The 16,102-nt window shown below is 41.0% G+C and overlaps 1 protein-coding gene across 2 annotated transcripts in view; it reads left to right on the top strand.

Moving 5' to 3' along the window:
- CRADD (CASP2 and RIPK1 domain containing adaptor with death domain) overlaps nt 1-15,083 on the top strand; it is a 177,404-nt gene extending 162,321 nt beyond the window's left edge. For both annotated transcript variants that reach the window (XM_043562106.1, XM_043562107.1), the window contains exon 3: nt 11,715-15,083. In XM_043562106.1, the coding sequence (XP_043418041.1) occupies nt 11,715-12,016 (302 nt within the window). In that variant the 3' untranslated portion in view covers nt 12,017-15,083. The remainder of the gene's footprint in view (nt 1-11,714) is intronic.
- Nucleotides 15,084-16,102: the final 1,019 nt, after the last annotated feature.

The following is a 16,102-nucleotide window of genomic DNA, read 5'->3' on the forward strand; positions in this document are numbered from 1 at the left end:
GAGCATAATATCAATGCAGCATAGAGTGCGCACCCAGGTCGTGCAGGTGATGCCCTGAAGAGCCATGTGGGCCTCACTGAGATTCAGGGCTTCTCTCCTACCATAGATAATAGTCTATCCTGACTGCCGTCCTCTCCATTTTAGGAAGTGTTGATTTCCTTCCTACTGTGATAAATGAGATCATCGGTGCTCTCACAGTCTGTCCTTCTTCCCTTCTGGATTTTTGTTAGTGACGTTGTTATCATCACAAAGTCAAGATACAATGTTTATCTTCTGTTCTAGAATCTAGCTTTAATTCTGATCACTTGTATTGTTTTGATATAGTCGGGGTATATAACATTAGATTCTGTTCAGTTATTTAAAATTAGTTTTATATATAAATGAATTCAGTGTTCTGTACTAATCTTTTTACTGTGGCGTTCCTGTTACTGATATCAAGAAATGGGTCAAGGGGATCAGGGCAGACTACCCGGCAGGGAAGCATTCCACCCCAGAGAAAAGAGATATTTTGTCATTTGCATTGTTTAGAATTTTTGGCACATGTTGATATGAAAAACAGATTTTTAGTGGTTTTATTATTGTTTTTCAATTCTCTAGAAACAGTGCATCGTTTTTTTGCTTGCATCTGAAGCAGACGGTTCCATGTATTCACCCTTGGTATCGCACTGCTGGTATCTTTATTTTATTCATTATACCAACTAGGTAGATTGCCAAGACTTTTAAAGAAAGGCTCAGAACAAGTTCTTGAATTGTTTCTATGTTCAAGAATAAGATATCTACCGATTTACCTATATATTTGACAATCATCTTAGCTAAGAATAATATAATATAATAATAATAATATAATAATATAATCTAAGTGAGGCTTTGGCAATCATCTGGTTTTACCTTTTGCAAATGAGAAAACATTCTGAGAGAGGCTAAGTGTCTTACCCCATGTTATGTGGCCAGTTGATGGCAGATTCAAATTTAGATAGGACCTACACCTGCTAATTCTTAGCCAGAGCTGTGGCCACCGTCCCTTCCCTCTTTTATTTCAGTGAGAACTTAGTTATTGCTAGCAGTTTTGTTGTTGACCTTCCGGACTATAGTCAAATCAAGTTTTCCATTGCAGTAAGTCTGATTTACTTGTATTTTGCAACACAGCCTTGTTATTGGAGTAGGCGGTCACTTCGTTATCCAGGAATCAGTTTTAGAAAGACCAGTTTATTTCTCCACCTCTCTGTGAGGACCACATTGTTCTCTGTGATTATCTATCGGAACAAGTGGTTCTAATTAGTTTTCTTTTTAAAGTGCTTTTCTTTCATTTCCAGGCAGCCGGCGCCTCAGCCAAAGGGACGTCTCTGCAGAAACGCTATACTCAGGGACCCAGGTTAACGCAGGCCCTGGGAGGTGCCCAGTCAGGTTGGCTTTCTCAGTCTGGCATCCCCAGCCTCTCCATTCCCTTCCCTCCCACGACAAACCATTTTTTTCTGTCTCGGATATGTTCTTTCATTTGTGTGTGTTTTCACCAGTGGTGGTGTTTTACAACATACATTTTAAATATTCCATTGTTACAGGTCTCCTTCTTTTTTCTTATATTTTTGCTTTATCCTAACTGTCCAGCACTCCCTTTGTACTCCCTCATGTTTGCCTCTTCCCCTAGTAGTGAGCTCTGACATTGCTTCGAGCTCCTTTCCTCCCACAGCGTTACCTGATCTAAACAGCCTCGTACATGACTCCTCACGAGTCTGTACGAGAATTTTTCTGGGATCTATAAACCCCCAAACAGGAGAACCGGGTTGGAAGGCATATGTGTACTTGCTAGCACAAATAATGCAACTTTGTATAAACAACCTTGTACATGTCCCTGAGGGGGGGGGGTTCAGAGTTTTTCGTGGGTACACGTGTGTGAGAACGAGATTGTGTACTGTGTTGCCCACCTGCTGCTGGCTTTTAGAATGGCTGGCTGCCCAGTGCCCAGTCAAGTCCCGGCGTCTCCACATCTCGGCCAGAGCTTGGCATTGTCTAGATTTCCAGGCACATAAAGTGATCTGTCATGGTTATTTCTGTTGTTATTTCTTAAATTTCTGTGTTTGAGCATCTCTCTCTCTTTTGAGTTCCCTTTTGTTTGAATCGCCTTGTCCCACCTTCATCCTTTTCCCCGTGGAGGTGCTTGTCTTTCTTCTCTTGGTTTCGGAACTACCGTCTACTGTCCGGGTAGTCTTCCCTCTTGGGGTGTAGACCCATTCTGCTCCGTCATCGTGGATGAGGGTCTCCTTCATTGCACAGAAATCTTTAATTTTGATGTAAAAAAAAATTTATCTTTTGAAAAGGATCTTCCCACTGCCGGTCATAGAGACACTCGCCGTTATTTTTATTAACTTAGCAGTTTTACCTTTTATGTTTGGACCTTTATCCGCAAGGAATCCATCACTGTTTATGGTGTGATACAAAAGTGCAGTTTTATTTTTTTCTGTATAATTAGCTCTCCCCAGTTTGGAGAAAGCCTCTCCTTTCCCCATTATAAAATTTCAATTGTCATTACGAGACTTGTCATGTTTATATGCCTTCCCACCCAGAACACGAATGACTCCCCATTTATTCAGATCTTGCTTTATGTCTTTTAATAAATGCTTAAGATTTACCCCATTGAGGTCTTGTTTGATCTTTGTTAATTGAATCTCTAGATACTTTACAATTTTATTGTTTAATTTTATTGTTTATTATTATATTTTGTGTTTGATTATTGCTAGAATGCAGAAATACTGGTTTGTTGGTTTTTATTTTTGTTTTCTGGCAATTTTACTCAACCCTCTCACTTGTTCTGATGGATTATCTGTTGATCTTGGCCTTTTCTTACATATTAGATCAACTAGCCTGAAAACAGTGATCGTTTTACCTCTTCCCTTCAAATGTTTGTACCTAATTTCTTTTTCTCTATACCAAGTTAAGGAGGTTCCTCACATTCCTAATTAAAGATATCTTTTTAAGGAATCATAATTTTATCAAATTTTATCAAATACTTCTTTGCATCTATTAAGATAATAGTGACTTACCACTTTGGACGATTGCTATGTTGGATTAATTGATAGACCTTGTAATATGGAAATTATTGTAATCCCAGGATAAATTCTACTTGCTCACAATATATTATTTTAATAGATTTTTTTTTTACTCAGTGAATATTTAGGATTTTTACATCTAAAATAATAATTGCAAAGAACCTGTAATCTTTCTTTTCTTGTATTCTCCTTATTCTGTGTGGAACAAAAAATAAAGCAGCCTAATTAAAATAGGCTACATAACTTTTGTTATTTTCCTATTTCCTAGAATCGCTTATAGAAGCTAGGAAGTGAAACGTTTCATGAACATTTGATAGAGCTCACCAGAACACTGTCTGGGCCTAGGGCTCTTTAGCAGGGAAGTGCTTTGATTGCCATTTCAACGTATTTCATTAATACTTTGACCTATTTGAGTTTTCTATTTTTTCCGGCACTAATTTTCGTATTTTATGTATCCCAGTATCAGTTCATCTAGATTTAAAAAAAAATGTATTTGTACACTTGTGGATTTTTTTCATTTTTTTAATTAAAAAAATATTTATTTAAACTCACATTAGTTAACATACAGTGTAGTATTGGCTTCAGGAGTAGAACCCAGCGATTCATCACTTACATACAACACCCAGGGCTCATTCCAGCAACTTCCCTCTTTAATGCCCATCACCATTTAGCCCATCCCCCCACCCTCCTCCTCTCCAGCAACCCTCAGTTTGTTCTCTGTGTTTAAGAGTGTCTTATGGTTTTCCTCCCTCTCTGTTTTTATAGTATTTTGCTTCCTTTCCCCTGTGTTCCTCTGTTTTGTTTCTTAAATTCCACATATGAATGAAACCATATGATATTTGTCCTTCTCTGACTCATTTCGCTTAGCATAATACCTTCTAGTTCATCCACGTTGTTGCAAATGGCAAGATCTCATTCTTCTTGATCACTGAGTAATATTCCATTGTATGTATGTGTGTGTGTATATATATATATATATATATACACGTATATACACACGTATATACACACCACATGTTCTTTATCCATTCATCAGTTGATGGACATTTGGGCTCTTTCCATAATTTGGTTGTTGTTGATAGTGCTGCTATAAACATTGGGTGCATGTGCCCCTTAAAATCAGCATTTTTGTATCCTTTAGAGAAATAACTAGTAGTGCAATTGCTGGGTCAGTGTTTATAGATTATTGCTTGGCAAAATTTTACTCCTCCCACCCTATGACAAGACTTAATTCCCTGTCACACTGGTCCTGGCCACATGCCTTGCGTTGGTCAGTGGAACATCAGTGGACTCAACCTGAGTAGAGGCCTTACATGTCCTTGAGGCAGGGATTAGCCTTTTACTCCAACAGTGGCCACATTAGAAGGGGGAAGTCTCATAGCTCAACTTTTTTTCTGGTCCAGCAAACCCGAAGCATAATGATAGTCGCAGCAGTGATAGCGGCTGACTACAGCAGTGAGTTGGCAAGAGGGATATGTTACCAAGTTCTGCAAAGGAACATACATAGTTTCTAAAACTGCAACCCTATGTCCAGCTGAGTCACTCTTATAAGGGACTCATATGTACTTACATCTCTGGTTATATTACAGAAGTTTATAGTTAAAAGAATTTATCCTTGAAATCCTTTCCGTTATTGTAGATTCCTGAGCATAGATGTGTCTGAGTCTCCCAGCAGCTGCTTACATGTCTTCTGTGACCTTCCATAGTCTTCATTCTCTGAACTGTGCTTTGGAATCCTGTATAGTTCCTCCTTGCAGGTCACCATTAAGGTGGCCGCATATTATAGAATACAGCTCAAAAAAGAGAGGTCTACCAGGGAGGATGGGCTCGTGGCTTTCCTTCACTCAGAGATTACATACTCAGCCAGGATAGATCACAGGGTGTTGCCTGCACAGAGATTTGTTGGAAGAGATGACTTCTTTTTCTGTAACGAATGAAAAAGTCAGAAGCACCCAGCTGGTGTAGATGATGAGTTGGAAACTTGACTTGGAGCAACTTTTTAAGAATGTGATTAGTTATTGTACACTGAGCTCCATTTTCTGCTTAGCAAGGGGCTAAAGATTGGAGAAGGAGGGCAAGAAGTAGAAGACATGATCTCTGCCCATAATGAGCTTGGGAGACAAGTGACCTATAAGAAACAAAAAAGTGAAGTGTGGATCTTTATACTTGACTCTAAATGCAATAAGAATTGGGAAGGAGACTTTTGGTTTGAGGCCAGAACAGCTGTTGATTGGTATGAGTGAGGGAGGAGGAGATAGAGAAAGAGAGGGGAACATTATGCTGTTTTTATTCATGTCATGACCACAAAGATGGGGGGGGTGGAAGGATGGGAGGGGACGGGGGTGGGGGTGGGGAGCAGACCTGGGGAGGGGGGCATTTATCCCTTCAAATGCATGGCTTCATTGTGATAGACCCGTTTGTCAGGGAATGTTGTTTCTTCTGAAACATGGGAGTTTGAACTTCACCAGGAATGGGATTGAAGAGTTGCAGGAAGGATTTAGGATCTGTATAAGAGAGAACATTCTGTCAGTATAGAGGGAGAGAATCCCTGCTTTAGGGTATTTAAAACTAGTGGATACCTATGCCACGGTATCTGGTGGTTCTCAACCAGGAACAGTATTGCCTCAGCCCAGGATATGTGGACTTGTGTGCTCGGGCTAGGGTGTTACTCGCACTTAGTAAGTGCACGCTGAAGGCCTTCTTGTGCACTGGGACAGCCCTGCCGAGCGGATCTCCCTGCCTCAAGTGCCAATAGCACCCTTTGTAGAAACACTCGACGTCCCCCACACTTCTGTCATTGGGGTTCTGCTTGTACAATTTTTGTTGTATCTTTGTACCACAGGTGCCGCTAAGTTCGTCCTTTAATTTAAATTTACTGTTGATTTAAACATTTATTTTTCTTTTTTGATCACTTGCTTTGTCATCCTATATCCACTTTGTAATGTACTTTCATTTACTTGTCTTGCAAGTCATGAGTTTGAAATGGTATTTATACTTTTCTAATTGTATTTAAGTAGGTACCTGACAATTCAAATACAGAATGTTCACCCATGTACCACCTGATATCATCTTGTACACCCCCAGTGGTACGCACAGCAAGCTTTGAGGAGCAGTGTCCAGATGGTCACGGTGGATTCATTTATAGCTTGACCTGATTTTATGCAGTAAATCCTTGGATGTTGACACTCCAGCCTTAGGATTCTCATTTTTAAATAACTTCATATTCAGCAGAACTCACGAGTTGGAAGGGCCTCGTGAGGATTCTTTTCCTGATAGAGGTCAGACAGCACAAACAGCTGTTATTCTCTCTTTCTGTGTGTAAGGTCTCCTTGGAAGGGCTTGAGTTGCCCTTGGCTGTGTCGTGCTCGTGTGCCAGTTATCTTTGCTCCAGACTGTGTCCACAGATTGCTGGCCCTCTCCCAGTTATGTGGCAGTATTCACAAGGCATATGTGACCCTGAAGTGTAGAGGAATGAGAGCAAATACCGCCCTCGCTCCCAAATAATTGGCCCAAAGCGTATGTTGCATTAATAGTTGGCCAGGAGTCAGAATGATGACCGAGTGCGGCAGTCACAGGCTCCTCCCCGACACCCGATAAACTGAACCAAAAAAGTTAAAAGCAGAAACATTCGCCAGCGGCAGCCAAACAACAACAACAACAACAAAACCCAATCACGGCTTTTATGCCATGTGCTTTGAAAAGGGGCGGGCAGGGAAAGAAACACCAGACCCTGACCCTTCAGAAGCAATCCTGGGAAAAGAAGGGAAGTGTACAAAATCCTAAGGACTCCTGTTAATTCAGATCAGTATGAAAAGAAGCTGGTGGAGGAGGTGAGTGGATGGCCTTGGTAAATGTCAAGAAGCACCCTCAGCAGAGGCAGGAAGGCAAGCAAACGCAGGCCATCTCCCAGTCTCCACGCTGAGCTACGGGAAAGAGACCACAGGAGCAAGTGCACCCGGGCTAGGCAAAGCAGGCTCGGTACAAGACATTTAACTGGCTTCCAAAAGAGAGAGCGGGGCACCGCACTCCCAGCAAGGGCAGGCTAGTGAGTCCTATCTCTCCTCCGTGGCAGAACACTGCATAGAAGGCAACAGCCAACCCCAAGTTGTAGCTCAGAGGGAGAAAGTGTCAAGGGTACCTTGGCTTACCATAAGAGAGCAAACAGAAGCCCTGGATAAAGATGCTCGTGTTAAGTGGGAGCAAGATGAAGATAAGTGTCGTGACAACTGTGCAAAAATGCTACAGGAGAAAAAAGAAAGGAACACGGCTTGCAGAAAGTAAACATACACCAGTGTGGCCTGAGTGGAAACCCAACCCAAGAAAACTCAACCTCACGAATATTTCATGCTATAGGAGAGCTCAGTATGGATTCAGTGGAAATAAAAACTCAGTGTAGTTACGATAAAACAACGAGATTTTTAAACTTCATTATTTATTTATTTTTATAAGATTAGTCCCTCCTTTTATTTATTTTTTATTTTTTAAATTTATTTTGAGAGAGAGAAAGAGAGGGTGCATGCATGCGTGCACACGTAGGGAAGGGGCAAAAAGAGACAGAGAGAGAGAGAGAGAATCCCAAGCAAGCTGTCTGACAGCACAGAGCCCAGTGTAGGGCTCGATCCCATGAACTGGGAGATCATGACCTGAGCCATGACCTGTGAGATCATGACCTGGATGCTCAACCGACTGAGCCACACAGGTGCCCCTAATTTTTATTTTTAATTGTGGTAAAATATGCATAACATAAAATTGGCCATCTTTTCCATTTTTAGGTGTACAATTCCATTGTGTTAAGTACATTCATATTGTGCAGCTAACCTCCAGAATTCTTTTCGTCTTGCAGAACCTGCTACCCGTTGAACAGTTCCCCATTCCCTTCTCCCCTCCCCTGGTGACCTTCATTCTTTCCATCTCAGTGGGATTGACTACTATAGGTAGCTCATATGACTGGGATCACAGAGTGCTTGTCCTTTCGTGCCTGGCTTACTTCTCTTAGCATAATGTCTTCCAATTTCACACACATAGAACGAGTCAGGCTTTTTTCCTTTTTTAAGACTCAATAATGTTCTAATGTGTAATCTACCACATTTTGTTTATCCCTTCATCCCTTGATAGACACTTGGTTTGCTTCTACTGTTCGGCTATTGGGAACAGTGCTGCTGTGAAGATGGGGGTATAAATATCTCTTTGAGTCACTGCTTCGATCCTTTCAGGACTATGACCCAGAAGTAAAATTGCTAGGTTGTATGGTAATTCCATTTTTAATTGTTTAAGGAACCACCATACTCTTTGCCATAACAGCCGTACCATTTTATATCCTCACCAACACTTGTTATTTTCTGGAGTTGGTTTTTTTTTTTTTGTTTTTTTTTTTGACAATAACCATCCTAATGGATATGAAGTGGAATGGGATTTTTAAAAGCTAGATTGAAGAGCCAAGAAAAGAAATTGAGAAATAAAAACACAATATAAGATTTGAACCCAACAACAACAACAACAAAAACCCAAAGCAAAATAAAACAGCATAAAAATAACCAAACATCAAATGAATGGCATGGGGCAGAGGCATGAGATAATCACAGGAAGGGAGTTAAGGTAATAAGACAGAAAGGGATAGCCATGGCGGATTGGCAAAGCCATCCGGCATCTGGAACAGAAAAAGAATGCAGAGATACAACACAAGCAGATTTTTCTGAAAGGGAAGAAGGGCTAAATCTTCAGTCAGAAGATCATGCTACATATCTAGAAAAGAAGATAGAGAATGGCCAAGATGTACTCTGGTCTAAAGCTTCAGGATCATAAGCTTCGGACAGAAAAAACAAGTTCTACAAAATGGGGGACGGTCAAGTTGGTGTCCAAATTCCCCATACCAACATTCCCCACCATAAAATATGAGCACAACCTACAAACTTAGGAGAGGAATAAAATTATTTAAATAATATAGAATTATATTTATAATGTAAAAGTATAATAGTGGGGCGCCTGGGGTAGCTCAGTCGGTTGGGCGTCCAACTTCGGCTCAGGTCACGATCTCGCAGTTCGTGGGTTCGAGCCCCGCATCGGGCTCTGTGCTGACAGCTCAGAGCCTGGAGCCTGCTTCGGATTCTGTGTCTCCCTCTCTCTCTCTGCTCCTCCCCTGCTTGCTCTCGCTCTCTCTCTCTCTCAAAAATAAATAAACATTAAAAAAACTTTAAAAGTATAATAGTAAAACAATATATAAATTTGTTTGCTTATTATTCAACAGTGAAAGCAGAAAGCAGACAGTCCTGATCTGAAGGAACTCAAAGAATATGGTGACCATGAGCGTTTCTTGAAAAACATCACCCTGTGATGAAATTGACCCAACTGACTCAAATCAAAAGAACAGATTCAGAAGTAGAAAAGTCATGGTTTAAAACAAACAACAACAAAAAAGCCTTGGTGAACATTCAAACCATTATAATGTAGTTTTAAGACTAAACAACTTGGGTGGGGGGCGAGGGGGTGGCAGATTATTGTTACCGAAGCATAAAAATGTTATGCACCCAACACAATAAAAATGATATAAGCAAGAAAAATCATGACGGAATGAACAGGACATATCAAGTGTTAATTATAGAGTGTTAATGTGAAAATATATAGTTTACCACTTATATGTGAAAATATATAAATTATGTTATACTTTTTTTTCTCAGCATTATATCTTTTGGGTGTACATGTTGTCATTGTTGTTTAAATATTTGACTGTAGGTCAGAAAGCCATTTAGTTTCATCTCTGTTTCTTTTTTGTGTGTTATATTCAAGCAAAAATCAGTAACTCTTATGAGACAAAAGCTATTATATTACCCTTTTAGCAGTATGTGTGCATAAAGAAATGCCCAGAATGATGTATGGCAACTGTAAGTCTAGTGGTGGGATACTGGATGCTTTGTTTTCTTCTTTGTACTTTTTTTATTTTCCTTGAATAATAAGGAATAAGGGCTTTTTCAATGAGCCCACATTTTTATAAAAGTGCCCATATTTTTATAAAAGCTATAAAATCATTACTGTTAATATAAAATATTGTCAGTAGTATCATCATTATTCTAATTGCTTCTTAATCATTTCCAAAAAAAAAAAAAAAAAATTATAGTCTCGACACCACCAGAGTCCTTAACCGTATTTTTGCAACTCAGCAACTTGCAACTTGCCTAAGATACTGGCAAGGGCCTCGGGACCAAAGGCACATGTGGTGGAAAACATTAGCTGTCCTAATAGGATGCTTTGTGCCTTCTTCTTGAATTCATAAATCTAAACAATGAGCTGGTGAGTGTGAAGTAGGATTGACTCCAGATCCCTGTAATACTGGTGACAAAGTGTAGTACAAGTAGAGTACTGTCGTGCACACATTTGAGCCGGGGATAGGAAAACCTCACTTCTAGTCCCGGCCTAACCAATAAGCAGCCCCAGAATTTGGGATGTTTGGAGTCCTTCTGACTCTCTGCGCTTAGCTACCCCGAACTGCTTTCTTTTCTTCGATTTACCATGGTTTTCTGCCTCAGGGCCTCTGCACAGGCAATCCCCTCTGTGCGGGACACACTTCTTTATCTTTCCATTCACTGGGCTCTTTCCCTCGTGTTCAGGGCCTAGCTTTAAGCCCCTTCCTCTGGAAGGCCTTCTACATCATAACTGATGGTACTTCTTACTGGATATGCCTGGCCCGTCTGTAGTCACTCACTCAGTGTCAGAGTTCCTTAGCAGACTGGCCTCGGGGAGACGGGGATCCAGGAGGTGCAGGGTCAGGTTCTCTCACTGCCCCTCCACAGCACGTGCTTTCTCTTCCTCCACTGGGCTCTGCCAGGGTGGTAACTCTCCTCCTGCTACCTCGTGGCCCCTAAGTTTTATTTTTCCTGAGCAGGCCTCTTTGCTTCTGCTTCTGTTAGAAACCGCAACTTTTCTGGGTAGTGTTCACGTTTATCAGGAGAGAGTAGGTATTCCATGTAGCCCGTTACCCTCCAGCACTAGCCATTCCTGCAGGAGAGAGTGTCACCCCTGGGGCCCAGGCTGGCATTCTTAATTCCCCACAGAAACCCCTGCTTGGCCTCTCTGATGAAAGATATGGAAGTGAAAAAAAATCATGTGATAAAGCACCATGTGCCAGGTAATCCTAAATGTATGTTTTATATACAAAAAAAACGGAAAAGAAATATCAGTAAAACTTTGGATTGTGAGTAACTTGTTCTGCGAGTGTTCCGCAAGATGAGCAAACATTTCTAGTAAATTTTGACTTGATGAACGACGTCTTGCAATACGAGTAGTATGTGATGCCGGATGTCACATGGTCACAACTGAGCCAATGGTTCTTGAAATTCACTTTGATGGACACATGCTTTGGATTACAAGCTTGTTTCTGGAACATGCTTGCAAACCAAGGTTTTACTGTAGATCAAATCATTATCAGCGGGTTTCTCTGATGGGATTTCTAGTATTGTCATTTTCTTATTTTCACATTTTCTGCAATAAACATTTTCATAGATGCTAAATGGTGTTTTGTAAACTCCTGTTTATGGCCTTTTACTGAGCAGCCCCCAGGAAGACTAGGAAAAGTTGGCCCTTCCATATGGAAGTGTTGGGCTGTCCTCCCACAGTTTCCATGTCTGCCCCCATCTGATGTGTTTGCTCTTTTCACCTTTATGTCTTTCTTTTCCCCAGATGACCGGATGACCGGTATCCCCCCACACATCCTCAACAGCTCCCCATCCGACCAGCAGATTAACCAGCTGGCGCAAAGGCTGGGCCCTGAGTGGGAGCCCGTGGTGCTGTCTCTGGGACTGTCCCAGACGGATATCTACCGCTGTAAGGCCAACCACCCCCACAACGTGCAGTCACAGATGGTGGAGGCCTTCGTCCGCTGGCGGCAGCGCTACGGGAAGCAGGCCACCTTCCGGAGCTTGCAGAGAGGCCTTCAGGCCGTGGAGGTGGACCCCTCGGTGCTCCAGCACATGTTGGAATAATGGTGTCTCCCTCCATCCACCCATGGGGAGCATGTCCCCAAGTTGCATGTGCAGAATCCTGACTTTCTCCCAGGGCAGGTAGTTTTCGGGGGTTTTGTTGTTGTTGTTGTTCTTGTTGTTGTTGTTTTCTTTTTAAGATTCTTAGATAAAAGGAGAAAATAGGATTTCCAGTTGATATTACTTGAAAGGCCAGATTACTCAGTGGCTCTACCACATTGACAATTGGTTGTTTTTAATTGCTTGAAGATTGCATTGTTTTAATTGTGCAGGTTTTAATTGTGTGGTTGCCTTTCAGTAAACTGGTAAATCATACTGGCTCAAACACACACACACACACACACACACACACACACACACACAAACCTACTGTGTTATCACATTACATGCAGGTGTCCTATATATAAATCATCCACTTTTATATTTCCTGGAAACTGACCTGTACACTTTGCTATTAATGATGATGATAATAAAAAGTGAATTACTATATATAATGTGACCCTTTCATGAGAGAGTATTGTTTGTTTGTTTTTCTCATTCCTGTAGTGCAGAGATTAAAAGTGCGTAATTACAGAAGTCATTTTTGTTTTGAAACAGAATTACAAGTAATAACGAAATTCTTACTTTCTCCAGTCAAGGTAAATAGGCAGGGTGTCTGCATTAAATTTAAGACACTGAAGCTCCCCTGCAAGACCACTTCAGGTACCAGCATGCACACCTGAGCCCTTGATCTTTACAAGGTTGCTTAAGAAAATAACTGTGCCACTTGTTCAAAGGCTTTAGTTGGGGGAAAAAGAGGGTGTGGTCTTTCCGTTGAAATTGTAGGGATTTAAGTGTTGTGCTCTAAAGGAGTATGATTTAGTCTTCTGCCTTTTTATTAATGACACATGATATTTGTCAAATGGTTCACTGTTTTCATGTATGTGATCTCGTTTGGACCTCACAAAAATCCTATGAAGCAGTTGGGCAAGAGAGGTGAGCCTCCTTCTGTAGTGAAATTGCATGATTTTCCGGGGCCGAATGAGCTAGAATAGGTGTCTTTGGAGCCCTGCTCCTTTCCTGTTGCTCCATGCTGCTTCTCCTCTTTCTCACGTGCCCCTCGAAGAAGCTTGAGTCCTGCTGTCCTCCTGCTAGCAGCATCACCTTGGACAAATCACTCCACTTCTCTAACCTAAGCCTCTACAGATGAGGAAATGATTGTCCCCTCTTCCAAGATTTTTGTGATGGTTAAAGAGATAATGTCTGCCAAGGGCTCGTCTAGTGCCTTGTCAGCTCTCAGCAAATGGGAGCTGTTAATTTGCTGCTGTGGCTGCACATGGACAAAGTTCACAGGCAAAGCCGAATAGTGGCTACAGGTGAGGGCACTGCAGGAGGAAGTGCTATTACCATGCTTCCTGCCAAGCTTTAACCTGTGATGTAACGTACTAATTCTACCGTGGGTCCAATCAAGAGAAGGACAGGTGAACAGTCCCAATCTGTGATCTGTTCTTCTGAATAATCGGGCAATCTATTTCCTAATCCTAACTTAACCGAGGATTGTTTTCAAAGGGAAAAAATTAGACTTTTTACCTCGCTGTGTTCCGGGATGAGAATATAGAATGGAAGAATTGAACGTGAAATGAGTGCTCACCAAGGTGACCGTGGCACATCGATAACATCCTCTCAGATGTCTGGCAACCATATTCCCTTTACTAAAAAAGATCAGTTATTTCACAGTTCAACAAGCAGTTCAAAAGGATGGTCGCCTGGCCCCATCAGCTTTAATTTTCCATTTTGTAGCCCAGCCATTAATTCACTGTCTTGTAAAATTCTCAGACTTCTGGCCCCATCACTGTGCTAGTGATAGACTGAACTTCTATGGCATCTTCAATAAACTGCCTGTCATTTTGAACCTTGGGCTTGTTACGTTGCTGTTTGTCCCCTGGGTTTGCTAATAGAGAATTGCTTTGGCTTTTGTTCTCACCGCATTTATGGCCAAGGGAGTATGGCCGGGCTCTGCTGCCTCTGACTAGATGGCATTTTAGAAATGGGTCTGATGATAAGCTAGCTCATCTTCCCACCATTTGCTTGGAGTCTACCATGCACAAAGATACCTTGGTGCTCTGTCAGCGGTGAAGGACAATTTGTGATGAACTTGCCCATCATGGGCTGCCAGGGCCATCAGAGAGCTCTGACTTGTTGCCCTTAACGAGCAGGGTGCCTCCGCCATCAAATAGCAGTCGCGCCTGCTAGGCCTGCTCACGTTCTTGCAGAAGATTAGCAGAATGGAAGAACAGAGCATCTAAATCACTACCTCATTTCTGCCTGTGGCTGTGAAAAGTGATACTGAATGCCTCTGCCCGCCTCCCAAGAGAATTGAGTAGGCGATGCGCCTGCAAGGAGTCCGTGTGTTTTTGCATGGTGGAAGATTCTACAGTTCCAGAGGCTGCCTACCCCCAATAGAATTCTGAAGGAGTACAGTGAAGAGGCAGAGCATTGGCAAGCACTGCCCGAAAAAAGATAAAGTCTTGCTCCACTTTGGTTTGGGATACACATGCATGTGCGTTCATGAGTATGCCCTCTTAGTTTTTAAAAACTATAACTTTTATTAATTTTTCTCTGTATAAAAATAGTGCATGCTCATTATAGCAGTTTGAAAAATACCACTGGGCAAGAATAAAAACAAAATAAACATTACCCCTACTCTTGTCTTTCAAAGATAACCAGTATGACACCCGAGTTTTAGTCTCTACCCCCAGTTACTTTCCTATGGCTGCATATTTTTATAATGAAAATGGGCTTGTGTCAAATCAACTATAACTATAATAAGTAGTTAAAGGACGCACAAAATTAAAAGATGTAGGTATCACGTAGGTACCTCAGTTTTCAAAGTATACTACAAAGCTATAATAATCAAAATTATGGTACTGGCACCAAAATAGATACGTAGCTCAATGGAACCGAACTGAAAGCCCAGAAACAAACCCACACATACATGGTGAATTAATCTACAATAGAGAGGGGAAGAATATATAAATGGGGAAAAGATCATCTCATCAGCAAATGATGGAGAACTGGATAGTTACATACATACAAAAAAAAAAAATGAAACTAGAACACTCTCTCACACCATTCACAAAGATATTCTCAAAATGGATTAAAGACCTAAATGTGAGGCCTGAAACCATAACATTCCTAAAAGAAGACACAGGCAGTAATCTCTTAGACATCAACCTTAGCAACGTATGTATGGATATGTTTCCCTAGGCAAGAGAAGCAAACACAAAAATAGAGTATTGGAACTACACAAAACCAAAAAGCTTCTGCACAGCAAAAGAAGCCATCGACAAGACAAAAAGGCAACCTACTGAATGGGAGAATATATTTGCAAAATCTCTATCTGATAAGGAGTTAATATCCCAAATATATAAGGAACTCATATAATTCAACACCAGAAAAATAATTCAAGTAGAAAATGGGCAGAAGACCTGAATAGACATTTTTCCAGAGAAGACAGACAGAAGGCCAACAGACACGTGAAAATCACATCACCCATCATCAGGGAAATGCAAATCAAAACCACAGTGAGATAAGTGTCACCTCATACCTATCAAAATGGCTAGTATCAAAAAAGACAAGAAATAACAACTATTGGTGAGGATGTGGAGAAAAGGAAACTCTCGTGCACTATTGGTGGGAATGCAAACTGGTGCAGCCACTGTGGAAAACAGTATGGAGATTCCTCAAAAAACTAAACATAGAGGTACCATACAATCCAGTAATTCTTCTTCTAGGAATTTACCCAGAAAAAAATGAAAACACTAGTTGGAAAAGCTGCACCCCTCTGTTTATGGCAGCATTGTTTACAATAGTGAAGATATGGAAGCAACCTAAGTGTCCATCGATAGATAAATGGATAAAGAAGATGTGGCGTATATATAGAATGGAATATTCCTCAGTCATAAAAAATAAGGAAATCTTGCCATTCATGACAACATAGATGAAATTTGAGAGTATTATGCTAAGTGAAATAAATAAGACAGAAAAAGACAAATACCATATGATTTCACTTATATGTGGAATCTAAAAAATAAAAGAAATGAACAAACA

The sequence above is a fragment of the Prionailurus bengalensis genome, chromosome B4, assembly GCF_016509475.1.
Source record: "Prionailurus bengalensis isolate Pbe53 chromosome B4, Fcat_Pben_1.1_paternal_pri, whole genome shotgun sequence".
NCBI classification, from domain to species: Eukaryota; Metazoa; Chordata; class Mammalia; order Carnivora; family Felidae; genus Prionailurus; species Prionailurus bengalensis.